The sequence below is a fragment of the Lontra canadensis genome, unplaced genomic scaffold, assembly GCF_010015895.1.
Source record: "Lontra canadensis isolate GAN:19392208 unplaced genomic scaffold, GSC_riverotter_1.0 scaffold34, whole genome shotgun sequence".
Lineage (NCBI taxonomy): Eukaryota > Metazoa > Chordata > Mammalia > Carnivora > Mustelidae > Lontra > Lontra canadensis.
In genome coordinates, this window is record NW_022631028.1 from 10,943,450 (window position 1) to 10,971,090 (window position 27,641).

At 36.7% G+C, this 27,641-nt stretch overlaps 1 protein-coding gene across 1 annotated transcript in view; it reads right to left on the reverse strand.

Annotated features, from left to right (window-relative positions):
• Positions 1 to 677: 677 nt before the first annotated feature.
• The window catches only part of CNTN3 (contactin 3), a 337,742-nt gene continuing 310,778 nt past the window's right edge, over positions 678 to 27,641 (reverse strand). The window contains exons 20-23 of the mRNA XM_032867417.1: positions 18,814 to 18,997; positions 3,820 to 3,932; positions 3,035 to 3,203; positions 678 to 1,045 (exon numbers count right to left, since the gene is read on the reverse strand). Coding sequence (XP_032723308.1) covers positions 945 to 1,045; positions 3,035 to 3,203; positions 3,820 to 3,932; positions 18,814 to 18,997 — 567 coding nt within the window. The 3' untranslated portion in view covers positions 678 to 944. The remainder of the gene's footprint in view (positions 1,046 to 3,034; positions 3,204 to 3,819; positions 3,933 to 18,813; positions 18,998 to 27,641) is intronic.

Below are 27,641 nucleotides of genomic sequence, written 5' to 3' on the forward strand. Positions count from 1 at the left end.
GTGTTTTAATAAAACCTGAAAGCTTGTTCCTAGGTGTGAAGGAAACAATTACTTTTTAATTTTTTTTAATATTTGAGGAGGAATAAAATGGGATCATTTCAATTTTATAATATCATTGAAAAAAAGAAAGCATTACCTATAATAGAATGCAAATTTTAAAAATAAAGTGGCTGGTCCTTATGACTTTTATATGGTTAAAAAAATTCTCATTAATATTTTGCACAGATTCAGAGTGTTAAGAATAACAAAACACTTTCACATTCCTTTCTTTTTCTCGTAACAAACAATGCACAGGGTAGGGGCAGGTATGCTGGGTATTATCTCCACATTTTATAGATGAAAAATGAAGAACTAGAGAGAGCAAGGTGATTTGTAAAGAATCTCACAGCTTTGTCATACCTAAACAAAACAGCACTGTTCCTATCTCTGATGTAGCCTTTTCCAATATCTTTTCGAAACGCATGCACCCTCTTCAAAACAGTAGTTTAAAAAATTTATTTTTACCCTTGAGTATATCAAATGAACATATCAGAATAATACTGATTAAGTCTTCTGAGCAATGCTGTTATAATGGGAACGTAACGTTTGGATTAAATAATGAGTTTTTCTACATTAAAAAACAAACAAACATTGTGTGTATGTGTGGGTGTGTTTCCACAGGAGAGCATGTCAGTGCTTAAAATCATAGCTTACGAAGATCTTTATCAAAAATCTAATGTAGGTAATATGTAAATTCCTTTGGTTTATCAGGTAAATATTAAGGCATTTCAGATTCCCCTAAAAGGATTTACTGTTTTTTTTTTTTTTACTATATTCATATTTTACCTATAGAAAGTTAAAAATACAGAGTTGAAAAAAAAACATGCATAATCACTGCATTTCATGAAAGCACTTATTTTTTGTAACCAATTAACTTTCTAGTAAATGATAAAAAAAAGTTAATATCACCACAAGGCATGTACAATAAAGGACAATACTACAGGTATATAACTTGACACAGCGTGGACATTAGAGATGGCTGAAGTAGAACCCCTTGCATCCATATCTGTCAAAGATGATAAATAGCTTATTAATAAGGATTGTACCAATATAAATAACCAGGGCAAAAGCAATGCCTCTCCTATCAAAATCAAATCATACCATGAACCTAACCTAAAACCACAAGTTATTATTAGCCCTCATTTTATTTATCAATGTAGCATATGTTACTTGCCAAGAATATCTCTAAAAACTCTACGTACTTAAGTTTTTTTAAAAAATGAATCAAATCTTTGTTCATCTAATATTAGTTAACTTTAACTGAAATTGCAAAAACAACTTAATCATTTTGAAAACAATTATACTCTATTACAGACAATTTTGAGATAATTCAAAGGTTTGATTAAAAAAGCTTCATTGTATAAGAGTTTGGAAAAATCTGTGTTTGTTTCTACCTTATGCATTTCTAGAAAAATTATTAGGCATAATATAAAACATCATCTTAAAAAAAAAAAGGAAATCAATAAAAGCTCCATTTTTCTAGAGATGGCCTTGTCTGCTCTAGTCCTTGCAAGCTCAGCAGCCGGCACATGTCAGATGAAAAGGCTACTCTTGACTCAGCAGCCCTAAAATGCAAAGATTGTGTCTGTTCCTGCAAAAGCATAGAGTCAACTCTTTGTAACAGTCACACTATGGTCATACTAGAATGTGAACTCTACATCTTGCACTATTCTAGGAATAAGAGAGTCTATCTTAATTACTTTAAAACCTATATAATAATCATAACAAGTTTAAATTTCTAGTTTTGCTCTATTAAAGTGCATGCAGTTTTTAAAATGTCTATAGTCTGAAATGGTTTATTTATAGATTTTTACGCTGTGGAACTCAGTTCTTAGATAAACGCTTTCCATTTTCTGGGTATAGTTTAGTACTTGTTTGTTTCAGTCTAAGTATGGCAGTCTTTATGGTTTCATGTAAAGATAAAATTCTTCTAAGTTTCCATATCCCTTTTTCTCGTTACTTCCTAATGATGTCATCATTTTGTTTTTAAGATTAAAGAGAGAGCTTTTAATCTTATGCCCAAGATTACAGACTAGGTCAAGCCCCATGAAAGCAAACAGGGAACAAGGTTATTTCTGTCACTGAGAACTACAGAATAGAATATGAAGATGGCTTCTACTCTATTTAAACTGAGGTCCCCAAACTTCAAATTTGAGATTTGAAAGAATAAATGAAATTTCTTGCACCACTGTCACTGATAAAATAAGAACATGAGGGGCGTCTGGGTGGCTTAGTTGTTAAGCCTCTGCCTTCGGCTTAGGTCAGGAGCCCAGGCTCCCTGCTCTGGGGGAAGCCTGCTTCCCTCTCTCCCACTCCCCCTACTACTGTTCCCTCTCTAGCCCTGTCTCTGTCAAATAAATAAATAAAATCTTAAAAAAAACAGTCCTAAAAATAAAATAAGAACATGAGTCTGTTTCCCTTAACTCTAATGGTATAATTTCTATTATAAAATAGGTTTCATTTGGATTTTGAAAGGAAAAGTTAGTGTGAACCTCCTTCGAATTCAGAAACAAAGAATTTTTTTAAGAAGTGTTTTTTGGTTTGGCCAAGTGGTTTATGACTTTAACAATGTTAAATTTTCCATTTTTTAAAGAATTAATAAGATTCATGTGTCATTTCTAGGAGGCAAACAAAGATCTTAAAACTAGTTGGTGCATTTAACATTGCCTTTGAGAAATGTTTAAGAAATTCTGTTCTTCAGAGGCAATCCAAAGGCAAATTTGGGTATAGCTCATAAGAAGGAAAAAAATTCAGATTAATAAAGTTCTGCTAAATATTTTCCAATGTCTTTTTTATTTGTTATTATCTTTCTTTGTATTTTGTATCACTCAGGAGAAATTTCTCTGTCATCTCTCATATTCCAAAACCTTCTTACCATTTAGATGGAGGATGTCATGGGGAGGAAAATGGACAGAAGGACATTGACCGACTCACTCTTGGGAGCTCTTAATGCTGATGCTGTCAATAAAGTAAATGTTGACTTTGATCAACTTACTGGTTATTCTTGGAATCCTGATCTGTTCGCTACTGGTTCCGTCCCCTCCATCCGTGGTGGCCTTAACTTCAATAATGTAGTCCTCTTTAATGGGCAACAAAAGTTCTGCTGACGTTTTATTTGTGTTCAGCACTTGTACATTATTTTGACTGCTAGTCCTATAGAACACCTAAAATGTATGAACAAATACACTTAATTTCTTACATTACCTATTCTTACTTTATTTCATAGAACTGATTACTCTGTTACCTCACTTTTACTGTTTATCTTGTTATATTCACCAGAATATAAGTTTTCATTCATAGATCTTTTCATAGGTCTTGGACTAAGGGTCAGCACATACTAGAATCATCAAGTCCTGAAAATCAAGGAGGGGAGAAAGAGCAAACTTCTATGGAAGGGTTTAGCTGGCTTGGGCATTTATAAGGCTGGAGAGATGGGGCAAGTCCCAACTGTACTTATCTTGAAAGCCAGACCCACAGATTAGAGCCAAAAATTTCAGTTGTTTTTTAAGTAGTATATGGGTGAACATCAGAATTAGCCAAGTATTAACATCATAAACAATTTATAACTATTTTGTCCCAAATCCCCGCGTGGCCAGAATTACTTCTCTTAAATTTATATTTAAGAAATCAGCCATTTGGGAGAAAAAATACCCTTTTTACAAGAGGTTTGATCTATGTTAAAATCAGATTACGGCAACCACATTACCAGAGTTAGAAAAATCATTCAAACTGAGCTTCCCTTGCCAGGAGTAGGAAAAGAAAGCATTGCAAATATCTTACTTTGTATCCCGTTACTTCTGACTCGTTCTCCATTGCTTTAACTTGTTCCCAATTAAGTAACACTTTAGTGTCTGTAGCATTCCAAACAACATTTCCTGGTGGCTGACTGGGAGCTTGAAATGCAAAATGAGAAAATGAACCAGATTTGAACATGAGTGATAATTTACATAGAGCAAATAAATGATGGTTTAAAGGAAGCTTATAAAAAGACAGCAAAATCTCTTCAGTAATATGCAGCATATAGGTGGAATCAGAAAAAAAAAATTAAGTGTCGCTAAGTTTCCTTTTAAACGGGTTTTTCAATTAAATAATGAGAATTCATTTCATCATATTCATGACATCTTTGAGGACATCTCTCAATGGTGGCTGTGGGGCCACTTCTGGAAACATGTTGATACTGGAGATAAGGAAATTCCTTTATCCACCACGAGAGGGACGCTTGTTGATGTGCCAAGAAAGGCAGGCAGCGTGACCCACCTTGACACATCCAGACAGAGGCTGAGAGAAATTGCCAACTGAGGAGATTAAAGACGCACAAAATGTAGTGTGGATGATTTTTAGGCCAGCGTTGTGTGATGAGATAGGCAAAATGGGAGGCAATCAAAGATAAGGGTTACTTATATTTATTCCCATGAAGTAACAGCGATTCCCATGAAAAACTGTATCAGAGAGTCTATACTTCACTCTTCGTTTTCCGAGTTTTAAATCAATTTTTGAGAAAAATAAGGCGAAATCCTAAAACATTAATGAGAATTCCATTCGATAATGAATGAAATTCTCTGAGGTTTAAAGACTTGGATTCAAAGCTTAGTTCCCTCTCACAAGCACTAGACCGCATACTCATGCTGGGGAGAGGGGGCTCGGTGGCAGCACAGACAGGACATTAAAATTCAGTTTCCTGTCAAGCACAAAACAAACACAATATTATCCATTTGGCCACAACCTCACAATTGCCCAAAGCAGTGCTGAAATATGTTGTACTTGTGGATTTAGCCGCAGAATGTGATCTGGTTAACTGAATTTGTAATGGGGAAATGATATAAAATATTGGCTATGCAGGGAAATTTCTAAACATCATTGACTCATGCCACGGGGGAAAGACGGCTGAATTTACAGATGGGAAGAGCTCTCAGATACATTTATGTGACTAATGACACCAAACAAGGCTGTCTTCCCTGCAGACTCTTTTGCTTCGTGTCTGCTCTTTCACACTATTCTATGCTGCCTTTGAAACGGCGCGATCTGGCATTAGCAGAGACTTGAGGTCAGCTCAGAGAGTTCAAGCTGCACTGCTTTGATAACAAAAATGTATATAAAGGCAGTTGCTTTAGGGCTGAAATACTGATGACCATGTTCTGGCGACTCAGTCCAAATGATATGAATGCACAAGCGTTAGAACATTTTCCCAAAGTCTGTGATTTCCTGCGTCCTGACAGTAGTGTAATGGGACAGGTTCAGCTGGATGCGGCTCAGGGAGCAAAAGCAGCATGGTCTGTTCGACCGAAAGATGCGTGCTCGGGAGGTTGGATTTTATTAATACCCGGCTTGAGTCATGTTGGCTGAATCATCTCTTCCAGCACTAGTCTTGTAGAAGAGATGACTGAAAGTCTAACACTGAGGCTTATCTTGTATCAGTCCAAAAACAGATGAGTTGAATGAATGCAGCCTCAATTGGATACTTATAAACAGACAGATAAAAACAGGAAAAGGGAAAGGAAGAAAAAAATTAAGGTTTGTTCTGGGTCTGATTACCCTTATTCTGAATCACATCAGTGTTTCCTGAGCCTCAGATAATCATGTACCACTTTTATAATTTTTGCTATGTTTAAATAGAAGACTTGATTCAAAAAAATACACATCTACTTTAGCTTCCTCCCAAACACTAATACTCACACAAGCGTGGGCTTGATATGCTAGTTACGTTCTTACAGTACTCTCTACAATAAAGGAAGCATTACTGAATTTTTGAAAAAAGTGTTTGTGAAGCACCCCCAAATCATCTCTCTTACCACCACTGATAAGAATAACATTTTCTGGAAAATTCTATACCAAATAAACTTTCCTTCCATGTTCAAAATCCTATTATTGATAGTAACTAAATGCTTATTAAATATTTATCATATGGGCACAGTAAAATGTGCTTTCATATAGTATAATTTACTTAATTCTCATTGCGTTATAATAATGTCCATTTCTGAGGCACCTGAATGGCTCAGTGGGTTAAACCTCTGCCTTCGGCTCAGGTCATGATCTCAGGGTTCTGATCCCTGCTCAGGGGGGAGCCTGCTTCCCCTTCTCTCTCTGCCTGCCTCTCTGCCTACTTGTGTTCTCTCTGTCAAATAAATGAATAAAATCTTAAAAAAAAAATAATAATGTCCATTTCTATACATGGGTAATCTGAAACCAGAGACTTAAAAACAATTGTACACTCATGTTCATAACAGCATTATTCATAGTAGCCGAAAGGAGAAGCACACTGTCGACAGATGAATGGATGATCAAAATGTGGTATATATGTAAGAGGAAGTATTATTCCGCCTTAAAGAGAAAGGAAATTTGCTGACACATGGATAAACCTTGAGGGTATTATGCAAAGTGAAATAAGCTGGTCAAGAAAAGACAAACTCCGTATGATTCCACTTACATGAAGTACCTAGAGTACACAAATTTATAAAGACATAAAAGTCTTGCCAGGGACTGGGGGCTGGGAATGGGGATTGTTGTTTAATGATTACAGAGTTTCAGTTTTATAAGATGAAAGACTTCTAGAATCTGTTACACAACAACCAATCTTAGTGCTACTGAACTGTACATTTAAAAATGGGCAAGATGGAAAATTCCTGTTCTATTTATTTTTACAATTAAAAAATTAAAAGCAAGAACTTGCTAAACGACACAATGGGTAAAAGATCGTATGTGGATTCAAGCCAGCTTTAATTAATGCCAAAGTCTAAGCCACCCATATTAGACTGTGCTGAGTACCTGAGTCCTTATTTAACTCCTGAATGACTGATCACTGATTTGTACATGATGTGAAAATAAATACTAAACAAGAATGTCACAAAATATACTCAACTTCCATTGTCACAGGAATGCTTTTCCTGATTTCTCAGACTAAAGTGGGGGCTCTTTTCAGATACCAGGACCTTTCTTCATAATCCTCATTAAAAGTACATTTTACATTTCTTTGTGATTTCATTTTTATTAACATTCAGTTTTATTAATATCCATTAACCTGTAAGATCTTTGCAAGCAGAGACAATGTCCAGTAAGATCTCTGACACAGAGAAGTTTGATATGGTCAATTTTATTCACTAGTCCAATGCCTTGCCAAGGGGTAGACATCAAATTAGATTTTGTAAATGACTGATGTTTTAATGTAAAAAGCACAAACTCAAGGATAAAGAAAACGCTTTTACAGTGTTATCGAGAAATAAGTTTGACCCATTTCTTTTGTGTTAATGAGGAATGAACAAGATTTGGCTAGCCACACTTCTCAAAGGCAGCATATCAAAATTCAAAATGAACTGTCTAGCTACACGGTTGAAAGTTCTCCAAGACATCCCCACAAATACAACACATTTTATAAAGACCAAACTGGGATAGTCTTGAGATTGAATATGTTCAGTTGTACTGAGGCTAAGATGATAAGGAACATCACACAAAGAAAGAACAGAGTAAGAAAAACACCTCCCAAAACCGGTATATTGATTCAATGACTTATTCAAGAAATAATCTGTATGTTAAGTGTTAAGGAAAAAAGAAATAAGGAGGTGACAAGATCTGGAGTAGATTTGGAAAGGCAAATTATGTTTTTTATGTGGAGAGGCAAGAGAGGGAAAGGTTTCCAGCACAGAGATAAACATATGCCAAGGCACAAAGGCAGGACACAGCAAGGTACCGCGGGGAGCTCAGAAGTTTTGACTGATTACAGGGTAGTGAGGAGGAGATGAGATGGAGCAGATGCAGTTGAAGAAGAAAGTAGAGCCAGATGCTGAAGGGTCCAGGAGACCAAAGGAACTAGAAAAGGAAATTTTTTGTAGGCAATTCGGAAGGCCATACATAAGTGAAGGTAGGCAAGTGATACTGCCAGTGTTGTGGTTTCACAGATCTTTGTGGGAGCAGAAGGAAAAGGAGGAAGATCTTGGTGGGCATTCTGTTGGGAGAATCTGGTAGCACTTCACAGAAGAGAGAATAAACGTCTGTTTGCGTGATGATGATTGCCGTGGAGTTGGAGGGATGCAACAGACACGACATATGTGTAAACTCAAGTCATGATGACTGACATCACATGGGTGCTGGCAATAAAAAGCAAAGCTAATGCTAGCTGATGACCAGACCTGGGGGAACAATATCTCCAGCTGGAATTACCTTTGACTACATATTTAATAACAACTTCTTATGTGTTAGGGATCCTTCTCAGTACATAAAGCAAAGAGATAGACATGTTCTCTGACTTCTAACCGTGGGTCTTATTAGTGGTTCCCAAGGATTAATATTTCTACCACTAGAGATGATTTTAGGTGGATGACATTTTTAATTGGAAATATGTACATATTTTCATGTTAAGTTTAAAAAAAAGCCTGTCATATCCAATTCTTGATTCACAGATATAATTATTTTGGATGAAGCCAATATTGATACATCTGTGGTAATCTACTTCACACATAACACACAGATCATTAAAACTAGGTTCTAAATAATGATACAGAACAAAGGCTATTATGCAAACACAAATAACTCAGATGTTTCCAGCTACACACAGATGTCTGGTAAGCATCCTAAAATACACAGTCACAATTCAAACTAACTCCGACCTAAGGGAATATTTAACACAAATAATTCATCTTAAACCAAGTGATCAAGAAAAGAATATCACCGTACTAATAACTATCACAAAGACCCTGATTAGCTCACTGCAAAACTTACTTTCAGGTATGCTTTTTTTTTTTTTTTGAAAATCAATTAGGTTTATTTTTCTTTGCATTTCATTATATTGTTTAACTTTTAAAATTCTTCTATTCAAATAATTGCTCTGTTTTCATTTTATTAAAAAAATCTTAGAGCTACTATCTTATAATAAAGAGTATTAGTGATTTTTTGTTTCTAGTAAAGGTACAGTTGTCTTTTAAAATGAATATATCTAACTATTAAATTAAATAAATTAAATATATTGGGAAAATAATAATACAGGTTGTTTGAGTCTGTGGCTAAAATCAAGTGACTGGGGATAGCAAAACAGTGGGCAAATTAGGAACAAGTTGAGTTTGCTCATTGCATGATCCAACCTTCCCTTTAGCATCTTTGTTCCCATTTCTGGTTTCCGTTCTCACCAACGTTCAGTTACCCTGTATTGAGCCTTCAGTGCTCTTCTTTTCTATCTTCCTATGGTCAAATCTCAAGCAGGAAACCTTTGATTCCCCAATCTCTATAAAAAGGCTGCCTACCCTTGTGTGCCAGGTGTTGTAACAGCACAGAAAAGATCTACCTCCTACAGGTTAGACCAAGGACTGGAAGCACTGTGGCCATTTCCAAGGCAAATGTCCTGAGCTACTGTCTTAACCTAACAGAAGCCACAGTATCTCAACTGTAAAACCACAAGAAGACCTTGGAGAGCAGTTGTTAGATTAAAACCTACCAGAGAGGGCACCTGGGTGGTTCAGTCAGTTAAGTGACTGCCTTCAGCTCAGGTCATGAACGCGGAGTTCCAGGATCAAGTCCGGCATTGGGCTCCCAGTTCTGCAGGGAGTCTGCGTCTCCCTCTGACCTTCCACCTTTTCATGCTCTCTCTTACTTGCTCTCTCTCTCAAATAAATAAATAAAATCTTTAAAAAATTAAAAAATAAAACCTACAGGAGAGTGAAATTGCTCTAGAACTGGAAAACTTCAGATCAGAAGTTGAGACCTGAAAGTGCATCAACCAGCTTACAAATTTTTTTGAGAGGGGGGGCGGGAGGGGCTAACTCAATGTACTTTAATTTTGCGTAGTTGCCAACATTTAAAACTCAGGACTTTTCATTTAAGTTCTGGGTTTCTGATTGCTGATTGCTCATGCAATATCAGATGGGAAAGAATGGGCCTACTCTGATGGACAGGGAGAATGGGCTGGCCCTACGAAAAAAGACACCCCAGCCATCATCCATCCCTGCCCATTGATACCTGCCTGGCCATTGAAAGTATCTGACTGGACACTTCTCTTTTAAAATAAGTACTAGTTTGAGGTAGTTTTTATACATTTTAAGGACATTGGATTGACATATTTAGAAAAGTAGTATACTTTGATGGACTAAATCTGTAAAATGTAACTGTTTAAACTTGTTATTTCCCTCAAGGCTTGATGTGGTGGATGCTGAGGGAAGGACAGGAGGGAGGAAGGGTGCAGACACTGGAAGCAGATGAAGATGTAGTTCAGGGATCTGAACAACCTGAGCTACATTCTTAGATCCTCTGGAAACGTCTTTTTGATGGTCCATATTATTGACTGGTAGGTCAACTGTGTTATTGTTTAAAGTATTTTGAGGTAGATTGTATTATTATGATCTTTGCAAGTCCTCTCCCCTTTACTCCTTGTGGGGAGAGTATACTTCTCTCACTGACATTCAGCTTGGCCATGGGACCTGTGGTTCCCGGGACTGCCTGTAGGAAGACATACTTCTGCTTCTCCCTGGCATCCCGCAGACATCAGGCTCTGTCACGTGACTCCTTTCTACCAACAGAATGTAAGCAAAAGCAAAACAGGAGACTCCCCAGTAGCAGCTTTCAAAGCCACATAAGAATGTGCTCAGCCCTTCTCTTTTCCCTCTGCCATGAGATCTACACAGCCCAGTGAGTGGCTGCTCCTTCAGTCTGGGTCCTGGAGTAAACACGGCATGGATCAGATCTGAATCTTACTTGGGGTGTACGTGTTGGATAAGTGAGAAACAAACACTTGTAGTTTTAAGCCACTTAATTTTGGAGGTTGGATACTGTGGCCTAGATTAGCCTAAGCTGACTGGTACAGTTATTAGCCAATATTCTAAATAGCTTTGATGCAATACAATACATTTTTGTAAAGACAGGGAAACATGGAATACTGTACATTAATATAGCTTATCCGTTTCATTTTCCACATCCTGTCCTATGTGGAATTTCACTTTCTAGATCCTATCCTATGCAGAAGCCCCCACCAGAATAGGCTGACTGAGTTCTACACTTTATTAGAACTAACTTGATACATAGTCTACATTTTAAAATTTTTGGTAAATTATGTCTCAACTTTCACATCATACAGATTTTTCAGCTCAATTTCTACTGTTGATAGTATGCTAAAGTAGAAAAAAATGACAAAAACTAATTTAATTTTAGTAGAAAGGCAGCCTATCACTACATAGTACACTAATAATTGGCAGGCTGCAAAATTATTTCCGTAATTTCATATGTTGTAACCAAAACAGTGTTACCGTTGAAGGTTTTTATAATTATTGTTCTTTAAGCACCCATCATAATGTCCTCTGCATATTTGATTAACAGACTCCTCAATGTCAGCTTTACAGACATCACTGAGTCCCCAGCCTCTTGCCTACAAGCAAGTGATAAACATAGGTTGTTGACAGAATGGAGCTAGGAATATAAGGCATGCCTATCAATAGGAAAATGGTTAAGTTGTGGTATATTATCACAATGGAATATTATATATACATTGACACATTTATGAAAAACTATTAGGGACACTGGAAATTGCTATGATGTATAGGAAACTAAACATACAGCATTCTTCCACTGTATAAGACAAACATTCTACAGAAGATTAAGTCTGAAAAGAAAGCCCAACATTAATGATAGTATTTCTGAGTGATAGAATTATAGGTGGTTTTTATTTTCTTCTCTACAATTTTCTTTTTTCCCAAATTTTCAACAATGAAAATGTTTTCTTTTTATATAAAGTAGAAGCCTCTGTCTTCAGATCAGGTCATGATCTCAGGGTCCTGGGATAGAGCCCCGCTTCAGGCTCTCTGCTCAGCAGGGAGCCTGCTTCCTCCCCTGCCCTGCCTCTCTGCCTACTTCTGATCTCTGTCTGTCAAATAAGTAAAATCTTTAAAAATAAACAAAATAAAAGGTAAAAACTAAGAATATTACTGTTTAGAATTTTCAACAGTGGCATTTCCATAGTGGTGATGGTGAAACTGGCATTTACTTTCAAAACATGGAATTTTAAGAACATATGCTTGCTGTGATTATTTATGGAAGACTCAAAAGATTTAATTTTTTTCTTGACTCCTTGATGATAATGAGATGATTTAGTGGGAAGTGGTTGTTCTCACCAGTAGCTAGAAACTGTACTTTGTAGTTTGGGTTCAGTTGAGTTGAACATCAGCATGTGTCATTAAAGTGCTTAAAACACAGGACACTGTACGAGAGTCAGGTCACCAAAAGATTCTTTCTCCCTAATAATGAGACGTATTTGTTTTAGAATCATTAAAATTAAACACGTGACTTATAATAGGAAACTGATTCAATGTGCAACTACACAACAAAAACATCTACTTCTTAATTCATCCGAATCTCAGAAAAGACTTTTCTTGGGGTCCAACCTGGAATGTCAGGGAGGAAGATTTTTCTTTTAAATGACTGGATATTTCCAATTTAAAGTTTCTAGAGAATTTGTAAGCAAGTTGAAGATTTCCCAAAAAAGTGCCAAAGCGCCTACAAAGTTCATTAAGATTTACACACATTTGGCCAGAGGAATGACTTGATCTAATATTAGCTGAAACTCCCTGACTGAATTCTGTTCAAGTTCAATATTACATTATTATCCTGTTTCAGAACTTACAACATCAGAAATCATTTTGTTGAAGTCCACAGATAAAAGAACAAGAACAAGAAAAACAACAAAAATCACTCTAAAATATGAGGAACACACATTAGTGAACAGTGTGCTCTATTGCTGTCTCTGTGATTGGTGGTATATCATATACAGACATGAGTAGTTCACAGACATATCTGGGATGTGATACATAGAGGAGCCGGCAAATAACATGAAGTCACCTAGAGAGAAATACCTTTTGCTTTTCTTATTAACTTGAAGAGAAGGCTGGATTTGGTGATACTAGGTTTTTAATATCTCTTCGATACTAACAACATAAATAAAGTGGGAACAGACTTAGAGGTCTGAACAGGTAAGAGCATGTTGCTTGTATTAAAAAATGGAGAGTGGCATATTTGTTTGTTGTATTTATTACTGATTTTATTACCATTTAACGTACTATTTTGTTAACATCTATTTATGGCAATGATATTGATTTCCATACTTGGTTAGTTTTCATTTTAATTTTAAGTTTATGATAGCAAAAATTATAAGCTAATTTTAAAAAAGATTTTATTTATTTATTTGACAGAGAGAGAGAGAGAGGCAAAGCACAAGCAGGGGAAGCAGCAGACAGAGAGAGAGGGAGAAGCAGGCTCTCTGCTGAGCAGGCAGCATGAGGTGGGGCTCGATCCCAGGACCCTAAGATGATGACCTGAGCCAAAGGCAAATGCTTAACCGACTGAGCCACCCAGGTACCCCTGTAAGTTAATTTTTTAGACAAACAGTGAGGTACATATTAGAGGAGACCCAGAGGAATGGCAAAAATTGAGACGCAAGATCACATATAAAATTTGGGAAATTTTGCATTGATATAGTTCCCAAGTCATAACTTAGAGTGGATAATGATATAATTAAATTATACATATGAAATTATGTATTTGAAACAGCAATTTTCATTTTATCAAAAACTCATAAAGAAGATGTAGTCCATATACACAATGGAATATTACTCAGACATCAGAAAGGATGAATACCCAACTTCTGCATTAACATGGATGGGACTGGAGAGATGATGCTGAGTGAAATAGGTCAAGCAGAGAAAGTCAATTATCATATGGTTTCACTTATTTGTGGAACATAAGGAATAGCATGGAGGACATTAGGAGAAGGAAAAATGAAAGGAAGAAAAGTCAGAGTGGGAGATGAACCATCAGAGACTAGGGACTCTGGGAAACAAATGGAGAGTTTTAGAAAGGAAGGGGGTGAGGGAATGGGTGAGCCTCGAGATGGGTATTAAGGAGGGCACAGATTGCATGGAGCACTGGGTGTTACACACAAACAATGAATCATGGAATACTACATCAAAACCAATGATGTACTGTATGGTGACGAACACACACACACACACACACACACACAAAAAAAAAAAACTTCTGAAATATTCTGACCCCTATTCCTTTAGTGTTTGTTTTACTCACATTACCTTTACAATCCCTTAGGACACACTTGATTAGGTTTCTTAAATTCAGGCAACTGATTTTAGCTCCGCTTACATGGATAAACATTCTGCTCGCAAAAGCAAAAACTCAAGCACAAAACATCATATCTGTTTAATATTGTCCTGTTTTATCAAGTGGACATACATGTACAGTCATCACTGAAGAAAAAACAAAACAGTATCCCCTTGCTCCAGGGTAAGGTCTGGGCATGTGATTCAGTCCAGCCCAGGGAAGGTTTTCTATCAACTGGTCATAACAGCTGATTCTGGGATGAGCCAAGAAGAACCATCCTTGGCTCTGAGTGGAGTTATCAGAAGGGAGCGGTCTATTTTTCCCAGGGTGTTTAGTTGACAGAAATAAGCCTTAAGTGGCAAATAGCAGTACTTTCACCCTGAAAAATGGAACATGGTAAGAATGATTCCACCATGGAACAGCGCCAAGAGATGGAGAGCCTTGTTTGTTGAATATCTGTTATTGGGCACCAACTATGGTTACTTCAACACTGGAGACTGAGCTCTGAGGACAGAGTTATTATCAGAGCTATGGTAAAATCTCTGCCCTAAAGGACTTTGTCTTCTAGTCAAAGCAGGCTAGAGAGAACAATCAAATAAATGAGAACAAGTTATAGAATATGTGACAGCTGTTAGCGCTCTACCAAAGAACAAAGCAGGGAAGGAGACTGAGTGTCAGGAGATGAGGGACGCACTTTTAAACATGGTGGTTGGGTGGCACTGAACTAATATTTGAGCAAAGATCTCAAAGAGATGAGAGAGAAAGCCACTGGATGCCTGGAGGAGCTTTCTGAGCAGAGGGAACAGCAAATGCAGAGGCCCTGAAGTGAGGGTGGAATGAGTGAAGAGGAAAATAATAGGAAATAAGTCAGAGGAGGATTTGGAGGATGGATCATATAAAGCCTTATTGAGCATTATAAGGATTTAGTATTTATCTGAAATGAGGAAAAAATGGGGCATCCTGAGCATCACTGTGGCTTACAGGAGACAAGGGTGGAAAGAGGCTGACCAGGAAGTGATTGCTGCCCTGATCCATGTGAGGGATGTTCCAGCTTACAACAGGGTGATAGCAATGATAACAATAAGATGTGGTAGATTCTTGCAGAAGTCAGTTGTTGAGGATGAGAGAAAGAGAAGAGTTGAGGGAGATTCTAAGATTTTTGGCCTGAGCAACTGAAATATTGGGATTTAAGTTACTGGGATGGAGAATTCTGAAAGGGACAGGTTTGAAATGGGGTGGATGGCATAGTCAAGAACTTAGTTTTAGAAATATTCAGTTTGAGGTCTTATAAGATGAATCTTGTGGATGTTGGTTGAGTGCTAAATCCATCCATACTGAAAACCAGAATTACCACTTGACTTTTTAGTTACACAAAGCAGAATATTTGCCCTACAAATTCTTTCTTGCTATCTCTGAACATAAAATTCTCAATATGTTTCCTTTTAGAAGCCAACAAATTTCATCATTTACATGCCATCTGCAATTTTTCCTCATCAGTGCCTTTAGATACAAGATGTTCTTAAGAGTTAGCTCCCCTTGGGTTGCAAGTAACAGAGACCCATTTTAGATTACTTAAAGAGGCTAATTAGAGTTTAACTCAGAAATGCTTCCAAAAAACACAAGTATTTGGATATCAAAAATTAAGTGTTTAACGGAAGCTACAGTATTTAACTTGAGAATCCTTGTATTATTTTACATTAATCAAAAATAATCACCCAGGATCTGTACTGATATAAAGGCTTGCATACTAAACTCCATGATTACAAGTCCATGAAACTTGCACAGTTTAAGTAAGTTGGTAAAAAACTACAGTAAGTGTTTTGAATTCACAATGTTCAGTCAAGAGGAAGTATATTTGATTAATAATAGTCCTTCAGGCTGGCCTGCTTTAGCTTTCATTCATCCATTTAGCTACCCAATCAGTATTTAGCCAGTGGTTTGTAGCACCATGCTTGGCACTAAGGCTGGATGAACAAGATACAGGAAGATTCTTTCCCCATAAAGTTTGCAATCCAGAGGGAAAATCAGACAGCAAGCAAATAATCAAAGATGTAATCTTAGTTCTTTATGTCTAAAGCATGATGATAATTCTCTTTATAGAGATAATCACAAAAACGTTACCAAAATTCTTAAATAGGATTTGGAGCTAAATCCAGGACAAAGGTTAGGATGACTATTGAGAGTTGCCAGTAACAGGTAATAAGAACAGCTTTAAAGGATCCTGTTTAACTTGCATTTTTGGCATCTTTAAGGAAAAATTATTAACATAAAAGTGAAAGTTTAACACATGCTTTTTATATATCTAATCTTAGAGTAATTAAGGATTTCAATGATCTCTATGAATTTCCCACCCAACGTAGGAAATTTTTCCCTAATAACACCTGCAGATTGACATGCAGTCTCTGAATGATTTGCAGAAATACAAACGTATCACCTTCAGAGAGATTTTATTCAATTGTTGGAATTTCCATCAGACTACAGCTGTGTGAGCAAAAGAGTACTGTCTATCTTTGATCACCTTACCCACGTCCTAAGCATGGAGCAAAAATCCCAATAAATACTGGTGTTAAACGGGGCATGGATATTCTGATTATATGGCTGAAAGAGAGGACAGCACAATTAAGACTATGTCTAGCAGTATCCAGCTACTTAGTCTGTAATTGGAGGGAAGTGATATAACCTCTATAAGCCTTAGCATCCTCATCTCTAAGGTGAGGCTACCAGCAGCTTCCAAGTCATGGTATTGTTGTAAGAAATGAGAATCAGTACAAGAAAAACATACTTAGAACAGTGACTGCAGATTGCTCTAAGTGTCAACCATTAAAATCATCATTGCCACCATTACCGTTGTAAATTTCTACTTTAGATTGGGTACCTATATGCTACACCTAAATCAAAATTTTCTTTTTAAAATTGTATTTCATTCATTATACATTATCATACATTCCTATTGTCTTTTCCTCATATCTTACCAATTTGCTAAGTTCTTCACTGATTCCATGATGATGTCACACAGTTTTGTAGAATCATAATTTTCTAGCAAGTAATCACATCAATTATTAAGTCAGAGGAAAGAGCCAATATAAACTTGTTTGCATATATTCTTGCAATCAGAATTTTTGATTGATGCTGTGCTTTGAATATATAAATAATGATGTATATTTAAATCTTACTAATTCAGAATTGTTATTGAGAATACCAAACATATTTAGCGAGAAGTTCTAAACACAGAATATTTTCAGTTTAAGTATTTCCAAGCCCATATGCTACTTGGTGTAACCCCTGCCCTGTATTATGAGTAAGAGATTGGGTCAGGCTTCCTCTAATAACTAGTGAAGGACAATACTGAATTATTACATGGGTTGGTTGCTTGTAAAGGTATGCTACTGAAGATTTATAATGGATTGTTGCTAAACTTTCGGTCTGCAATCTCATTATACTAGTAAATTAGTAATCAAGTTCTCTTTTGTATAGATCATACAAAGATGAACGTGAACTTTGCTAATCAAATTAACACTGGCTAACTAAAATCTAAAGTAGTAGAATTATGTTTTATATATATGTTAACTTACCCACAAAGCTAGCCAACGATATTCCATTTTATGCTATTAGTATTCTTAGCAATTTTATCTAACAAATGTATGTTCTTATACAAACTTGGGAATTAAATATAGATATAGAAATCAGGCAAAATTGATGTCTCATTCTCATAGGAAGCCAGTTAAGCAAACATTTTTACCGAGTTAATAAATTCTGAAAAGAAGAAAAATAATTTTCTGTAAATAAAAGTAATGCGTTATTATGTTAAAAGTACTTCATCCTACATTCCATTTTCCTTACCTATACAATGTTAAAAAGTACTGATAGCTACATCCTGTGGTAGTTCGGAAGTTTAAATGTGGGAATGCATGTAAAGCACTTGGCAGATAGAACACTCTCAATTGCTATTAGCTGAAATGATGACAATGACAAGGACAACTGAAGTGGTTGCACTCCAAGAAGTTACTAACACAATACAATGATTAAAAATATAACTCTGCTATCAGTTTAATTGAAATATATGTGGAAGACTATGGAATTGCAAATCACTTATCTTCCTGTAATGTAATTCAAAGCCAAGTTATGTACAGCTCCTAACTGCCTCTTGTGAATTTACCTGTGAATACATAGCCAACAAAGACTCAGCTTTCAAGGCAACTGACATCTCCAGTTAGATTTTTTAAAATATCAGTATATTCACGTGCACCAACATCTTCTGATGGTGATCTTTTAGTGCACGCTGGCAACTTTTGAATGCCAAAAAGTCATCAAAAGGAAAGAAAAAGAAGAAAACCACTCTTGATTCTCTGGTGTGAAATTTAACTTATTCACGTGTACTGGAAATCCTCAAGCTTTGGGGAACTAAAAAAAAAAACATGAAAATAAACCAGGCTTATCATTTTAAAAGAAAAATGGATAGACTCAACACCCCACACTAAGGTTTTTCAAAAGGTACACATTGATTTTCACATGGGGTTTCTATCTAAAGATTCAGGGATCTCAGGAAGACAAAAATATGTGTGTGTCTGAGTTTACAACGGCCTGGGATTGGATTTGTAGCATTCAGTGGGCTTACTGAGTTGGCTTGTCCAATTTTAAATGAGAAAAAAGGCTACCATAAAATACTTCCTTGCCATTCAAAAAATTGAATCTACGTACGAGTTTTCTTTGTGGTTGCATTCACTGTGGTGCTGAAGGGCCCAGCACCAGCACTGTTGTAAGCCCGCACAGCTGTGTAATAGGCCAGATTACTCTTCAAGCCCCGGAGTCTGGCTGATGTCTCATTTCCTGCAACTTTCACTTTGCTTGATGATTCTTCTTCTCCATTATTCCAGTAGCGCACCTGGTCGACAGAAAAACATAAAAGATGGAAAACGTTGACACAAACACTACCACACTTCCACGAAGTGGTTTTCATGAAAATGGGTACTATAATGTATTTATATTCATCATTTACATAGCAAATGTTCTTTAAGGACCTACTATGTGCTAGGGGTCCCATTAGATTCTGTGCCAGAGGAGAAAAGGGACTTTGGGAGGAGACAGAAAATAAACCAGATAAAGTCAAAGACAGTGAGAGCTAAATACCCCTAGACTATAGCTTATTAAAGGAAAATGAGGGTGAAATGTGCAAATTTAATAGAGCAGGCTGTTCCTCCTTCTCGGGCCCTAACCAACCAGGTCCAAGCTCAACTCCGGAATGCTGGCAGCTCTGCTTCACCTCGCCTGGATGGTGGCGGTTCCCTCTGGGAAGAAAGCGAACTGTCAGAGAAAGACTATCAAAAAGCCAGCTGGCCACTGGTTTGTCCTCCAGTGATGGCCAGGTGTCAACAAGGCCACCTGTGCATGCAGAGCTGCTGATGAGAAGAGGAAAGCAGTTAACACAGTTAAATTTAAGTTATGCTAACACGTTTTCTTTGTACTTCATTATTCTGAATTGTGCAAAACGATCTGAGATGTTATATAAAGATAAATGCATATGGAGTATAACGTATAAAAAAAGCTTAATGAGAATATTTAATAAAAAAAGAAACAAGGGTATGAAAAATCCAATAAAAATACATGTTTCCCATCTCCAATTCATGCTATCAAGTTTTGCTGTGCTGTGCTATAAAGTACGGATTACCCAGAAAGTCAAAGCAAAACCAACACGAATAGAAACAGCAACATGACCACCAAATTGTTCAGGAAAAGTACAAGCATTCCTCAGGCTGAGACTGGATATCACCATTTAATCATGTAAAGCAGAGCCCAAACACTTAACATAAATATGTAAGGCAGACTGGGTACATATTTTTTTGCTTTCATAAAGAAATGCATATGCTCTCTCCCATATTTCTTGCAACATGTGCCCTGACTTTCATTTATCTTCTCTTGATAGCAAAATATGAAAACAGAAGACCATTTCTATAATTTGTGGAAGTCAACAGCTGTTTGAGCACAATGAAAATGGCAGTTGATTCTTAGCCATCAGTCATGAAGGCAGTAGACACTTATGGGGACTGTGGCAAAATAGACAGCCAAGTTCCATCTTAGGGAGTTACTACTTGGCTCTACCGAGGGAAGGAAGATCCAGTGGTTAGAGGTCTTTTGTTTTTTTAAGATTTATTTATTTATTTGACAGAGAGAGAGAGAGAGGAAACTGCTGACTATGGAACCCAATGGAGGGCTCAATCCCCTGACCCTGAGTTCATGAATAAGCTGAAATCAAGTTGGAAAATTGACAGACTGAGCCCCTTTTGTTTGTTTGTTTTTAAGAAAAGGAGAAACCTTTATTTTAATGTGAAATGGCCCAAATTTAGAGTTGGCTCAATTTTTTTAAAGTCATTGTGTGGTCCAAACAAAGCTTGTTTATGATCTGCTTAGGGTAACTAGCTTTAGCCCTCTGGGAAAAATACACTAGAAGTTACAGTGTTTTGGGGGGAAAAAAAAAAAAAGGGTAACTATGAAATTCTTTAGTTAAAAAAATTAGTAGAAAAATCTTATTTTTCAATAATGATCCTAAATTAGTGCACTAATAATGTACTAGGGCAATATTTTCCCTACATATGTGTATGTATGTGTGTGTATATATATGCATGTGTGTATATGTGTATATGTATGTACATGTTTGTGTTTATATTTACATTCATATTTATATTTACATACAGGACCCCTTAAATTCATGTAAAATGCTGTGTCCATGTATATGTATATGTGCATTACTCTTGGAAAAGTTATTAATTTTTATATAAACCTCAAAAGAAGGATATAAACCCAAATGATCAGGACTAAATTGAATATGAAATTTCTACACCTTTAAAGAACTGAATTAAACACTGAAACTTGATGATATTTTAGCAAAAAAAAAAAAATCTATGTATCTTAGGGAACCCAGCATAATAGAAAATCACAAAGAATTTTTTCATTAATTAAGGATAATGTACGAAATTGTCTTTTATAAAGCCACAGCCAAGTAAATTATTTTTTAAAATATTTTATTTATTTACTTGAGAGACAGAGGGAGAGAGGTAGCAAAAGAAAGCAGGAGCTGGGAGGAGAGAAGAAGTACCTGCCCACTGAGAAGGAAGCCAGATGTGGGGCTTGATCCCAGGACTCTGGGATCATGAACAGAGCCGAAGGCAGATGCTTAACCTACTGAGCCACCCAGGCACCCCTAAACTGTTAATGGATACTAAAAACTGGTACACATTCCAAATTCAACAATAGTAAACACTAGGTAATATTAGGTTTAGAGGACTCCAAAATGGTAAGACACATTCCCTGCCCTTAAAAACATTATCCTCTTATTAATGAAGAATGACAAAGAGTCAGCAATTAGAATAACATGTTACAGGCAGCCTGAAACTTGCAGCCTTGGGTATAGCATAGATTGGGGAAAGAAATCACATAATTACGAGCTTTTGAAACCCTCAATTAACAGATGGGACCTCAGAGGCCCCCAGGAGTTAAGTAACTCAATCAGGGTTGTCCTGTCATACACACTGGTCTCTGCTTATAGGCCATTCTTTTTCAGGTATGTCAAATTACCTCAATTTAAGTTGCCTAAGAAAGTATTCCTCAGGTGACTGATTTAAAGAAGAAATAAAAACAATTTTTAATAGGCATAAGGAATATATCTTATAAATTTATTTATAAAAAGCACTTAAGGTTCTTGATAGCAGTATGCTTTTGAAGTACTCCATGTACCAGAAAGAGAGATTTATTTTTGTATCTTAGTTGCTGACATGAATTAGAAATATTTAGACCATAGAGAAAATTTGTACCAAATTGGAATGTGATATTCATTGGAATTGATTATGTAATCTCCTTACATAGCTTTACTTACAAAACTGAATAAATGTGCATACAAATCAAACATAAAGAACCAAAGCAGTATATTAATATTCCCAATTTTCTATGAGTAGTTAATAAAATATGTCCTATAAAATTTTGCTCAAAAATATTTAATAAGGGTAGATAGTTTTTCTTTAAGGAGGGAAAAGTAAACAAATAAATAAATAAATAAAAGAAGAAAAATAAAGGAGAGAAAAATCAAGAATGAAATAAAGACAAAGACCAAATTTTCCCCTCAGTTGTGTTTGGATTTAAATGGTAAAAGTCCCATACCTGAGAAAACAGACTGTAAGTCCGTGCTAATTCAGATTTTATAGAAAAAACCACAATGCAGGGAAGAAGAAAGGAAACCATCTAGACTGAAGGAAAACTTCTGCAAATATAATTGTGCAGTCTGTTAACTATACTTCAATTAAAAAAAAGATATCTATATAGAGATAGAGAAAATATATATATGTACATATATACATATATATATGTATTTGTATAACACTTGATGGAAAAAAAGTTAGTATAACAATGAAAGAACATGAAAGTTGCATGTACTAAAGACAAGCAGAGAAAAATATTACAAAATACATAAAGAATTCTGCTAATAAGAAAGAAAGCTGACTAGGCTAGGCTCGTGGGAGTCTAGCTACAAGATACTGATCTGAAGTGGATCTCAAAATAAGTATATTTAAAATGTCCAAATTCACTAAAGAAGGGACTGAATCTATGTTGCCAAGAATAGAAGATTTAAAAAAAAAAAAAAAAGAAAACTGGATGGATTTGAAAAATATCAGAAAAATACAGTATTAACAAAGTTAGTGACAGAATTAAGCTAAAGACTACATGATTGAAAAGAGAATTAATAGTTGGGGGAAATTGGAGGGGGAGACAAACTATGAAAGACTGTGGACTCTGAGAAACAAACTGAGGGTTTTGGAGGGGAGGGGAATGGAGGCATGGGTGAGCCCGGTGGTGGGTATTAAAGAAGGCCACGTAATGCATGGAGCACTGGGTGTGGTGCATAAACAATGAATGTTGGAACACTGAAAAAAGTAAAATTAAATTAAATTTAAAAAAGGAAAAGAGAGTTAATAAATCCACAACATGGAGAAAAAAATAAAAATTATGAAAACAAAGAGATATGGAAGATCAAATGAGAAGTTCCAACCAGAGTTGCAGGAGAGATGGAGCAAAAGGCAACAATTAAAGAGAACAGGTCTGAGAATTTTCCAGAACTGAAGACACATATTTTCAAGTGGTAAAATCTGAGTTGGGCGGGGGCTGCAGGGAGAGCGGTGTGTGGAATAAAAGGTAAATCCACTGCAGAGGAGCAGGTGGTCAGAATAACTGTGGCTCTCAACATTTTTCCATCACCATATACCTGAGTGTAGCTCAACCTCTGGAATATCTGTGTATCACTGTGCCTTGATTTGCTAGTATGGAGTGTGCACATGTGAAGAGAGACAGCTGTACTCCTTGGCATGGCAGACAGCAGGAGGGGCAGATGCCAAGCTCTGGTCACACACCTGAGGCAGTTTTCTGTCTTGGTAATCACCATAGCTCTACCATCCAAAGCAAAGCCTGCACATACTAAGCACTCAGTATTGTTGAGTTCTTAATGACTTAACAAATGTAGTCTAAAATGCCTCCTTCCTTTCCACCACAGAAATTCATAGATCCCCAAACACTAGACATTTCCTTTTAAATGCTAATGAGCTATCTGGTGGCTGCTGGCTCTTGGATATTTTTAGAATGGGGGCTGGTTGCCAGGGGAACCAACCTTATAATAAGTAGAGGGTGGGAATTTCAGCCCCACCTCCTGACCAGGGACTAGAGGTTGGGTCAGTTAACCAATGATCATTGATTTAATCCAGAACAATTGCAGTGAAGCCTCCTTTAAAATACCCGAACTGAAGATTCTGGACTGGTGAACTCACTAAGGTGTTGGGAGGGTAGAGCTCCTGGAGAGGGCATGAAAACTCTGTGTGTGTCCTTCTACAGACCACGTCTTATGTTTCTCTTCCATTTGTCTGTTCCTGAGTTGTATCCTTCATAATAAATATGTAATAGTAAGTAAGGCACTTTCCTGAGTTTTGTGAGCTGTACTAGCAAGATCTCAAACTCAAGGAAGAGGTTGTGGGAACTCCAGATTTATAGCCAATCATAAGTATAGGAGGCCTGGCATCTGAAGGGTGTTGAGGGGCAGAGGGGGTAGGTAAGGGACCAGCAGTTTTGTGGACTAGACCTTAATCTGTGGTATCTGAAGCTAACTCTAGGTTTATGGTGTCAGAATTGAACTCAATTTTAGGATGCCCAATAGGTGTAGGAGAACCAGTCAGTGTAGAGAAAAAAACCCCACATTATTTGGTATAAGAAGTGTTGGGTGGATACAGTAGAGAGAAATAATTATTTTCCTTTTATTCACTAAGCTAAGTACTCAAGTCCTAATATTCTATGCATCTATGAAACATTGGAACTCTGAATTTCTTGATGACATAATATAATTATCTTTCTTCAGAACCATAAAATCATATCACAGGCCAATGTGTTTCTATCTAGATAAGTACAGAGAAACAAACTTGAGGAATGTTAGGATTTAAAATGCTATCTCTGTTTCTGCAAGTAATTTGGTTGTTCCAAAAACTAATGTCCCTGCTCTAAGGAGTCCTTAATATTATTGCACATGAGATGTCACTTAATTAAAACTTAACACAGAATGCAATTTATAAAAGGAATGTATTGAAAAATGGCACTTTCTTTAGCCATTAAAGTACAGGTATTAAGTCAGAAATACTATTTTAGTAGACTAAAATAATTTTGTTTATACTTAAAGATTTTCAGAGAGACAAATATTTCAACTTAGCTTCAAATGTATTTAGATAAAGACAAGGCAAGAAAAATGAATTCAATAGTGTTTTGGAAGACAAATGTGGATCTATCTTCTATTCTTCCTTACATGGTTCTCAGTCATTGGAGGACTGACCGATGTGTTGCATGACCTTGGCCCTCTGGCTTCTCACTGGATTTGGCCAATAGAAGACAGGAGAATAGAAGACAGGAGTGTAGGAGGAGAGAGGCTATGATATTTATTCCCCTGCATCCCTATGCGGGGACATAGTTTGCTAGGGACTACCTTTGCCCTAACAAAGAACACACACACACACACACACACAGAACACAAACTTTCAGTTATAAAATAAAAGTCATGGGGATCTCATGCATAGCAAGGTAATTGTGAAGGGAAATCCTAAAAGTTCTCATCACACACACATACACATACACAAAATTTGTAACTATGTATGCTGATGGATGTTAACTAGACTGTGATGATCACTTTACAATTTTTATAAATATCAACTCATTATGTTGTATACCTGAAACTAAAATAATGTTGTATGTCAGTTATAGCTCAAACACACACCTCCCGCCACACACACACATGTACCACTACCACCACACATACAGAGCTCCCTTTGAGCAACTCTGGCTCACACACAGTGACTGCTCTCTCTAGCATAACCAATCCTTCCTCTGAGCCTAAAGTCTGCATTTCATTCACTTGAATTCATTTTTGCCTGTTTCCTATTTGTTTAAATGTGTCTTAGTAGTTTCTATCCAATTTTCCCAAGTTACATTTGACTAATTCTAGAATGAATTAATTCTAGAATCAGTTAATTCTTTGCCTGGTAGTATGGAATTAGACTTAATGTACATTTCTTTTTTTTTTCCAGTAGAATTTTCACACTCTCAAAAAATAAATATTTGACATCTTTTTCCCTTTGTGATTAAAATGTTTGAAACCAACCACATTCTCTACAGCTGTTTAGAACAGGAGTCTGGACAAAGGTATTGATGAGGGAACAGAAAGCAAGCAGAGGACAAAGCAGAGGCCCACATGCTGACACCCCACAACCCCCCCCCCCCCATGGGGTATAGGTGACACTCCTCAGGCACTCCTGGCTGCCCTAAAGGAAAAACAAATAGTTAACTTGTAGAGATCACAATCCTGCAAGACCTGAGTCTCCCTCAATTTACAAATGTCCTAGTGATTTACAAGGAAGAAGCTTTCTTATCAATAGCCTAACTTCCAAAGATCCCTAACTCCATTCCTGAAGGCCTAACATCATCTTCCCCTCCATAAAATTGAGGGAGGCTGAGGCAGAGGGAAATGTAAATAAAGTTAAATTTCTTCTAAACCTAAAGTTCATTGATAAGGATGTGTGATAGCAAGAATGTGGCATTCCTCCAGGAATCTCCCAACTATACCTTACTGTTAATGGCTTATTAAAAGGAAAAACAACCTTAACTTGAAATGGCAAGACCTTAGGTATCCTGTGGGTCCTCTTTAGCATATGAAAGTTCTTTCAAACTCTCCCTTTTCCTTACCTCCCCCAACCCCATAGTAAATTATAAGCCACCTCTCATACCCCTGGGGGAAGCAGCTCTTTCTGCCAATGGGTCCTGTCCCCCTGCTTTAATAAACTACCATTTTGCACCAAAGATGTCTCAAGAATTCTTTTTTGGTCATCAGCTCCAGACCTCACCCCACAGAACCTCACTTATATTCTAAAACTTCATCGGTATCAGTGAGGTTAATAGCCATGCATTTTGCACACATTTTTTTGGTTTTGCTCCCCTCCCATGCATTTAAAAAAATCACTAAGTATCCCCCAAAAGTGCTAATCTATATTATCTCACAATTGTAGACATTAGTTTCAATCACTTATCAAGGTCATTCTCTCCAGTTTTATTTTTCAAGACACATAATGGCTTTCAGAAACTGATGGGAGAAATCACGCTATAACTTTGGAGCTTTTGTTCCTCCGGCACCTGCTACCCATGAACTTCAACCCTTTGCATCTTCTTTATCATGTCTGCATCTCGGGTTCTTATCCAAAGGGCACAAGAAAAGATCTGAGCCTGAGTGTTACGGCTTAGCAGATGAAATAAATTGGAGCCCAGGGAAATGAGCTCCTCAACTACTACTTGGTCAAATCAGAAAGAAAATTAGTCTGGATGCTAATGATGATGTGTGCTCAGCATGCGACGTGGCACATGATCAACCCTCGCTGAGATGAGAGAAAAGCAGGAGCTATTAACAATTTTAAAGCCATATTGGGGAAACTGCAACCCAGAAAGTTAGCCACACGACTGGTAATTAACCACTCCACTAAGTCATTTGTTTTTCCATGTTACTGTGTAAATCATTATTGAACCTAAGAAAATATATATTTTTATCTTCGTGTAATTACATAAAATATTTCTTAAGATTCTCCAAATTAGCGTATCTTTCTCTTCCTATTTAACAAGCACTCGGGAAAGAAAACATTTTTTTAAATTTATTTTTTTATTATGTTATGTTCGTCACCATACAGAACAGCATTAGTTTGTGATATAGTGTTCCATGATTCATGGAAAGAAATTTTTGCTAGTTGTTTCCCTTCAACACCTTATTCATGCTGCATTTGGATGTTAGGTTTGCGGCTCTATTCAGACAGGCAAGCTGCCATGCACCCCAACCCACAAATAATGTCAAAGTAAGTCCCACTTTCTCTTTGCCTCTCTCATCTTTTTGCCTCCTACACTGAGGGCAACACACCAGCACCAACACAAACAACAGCATTGAACCACGCATTTGGATTATACTAGGTCTTTCTATG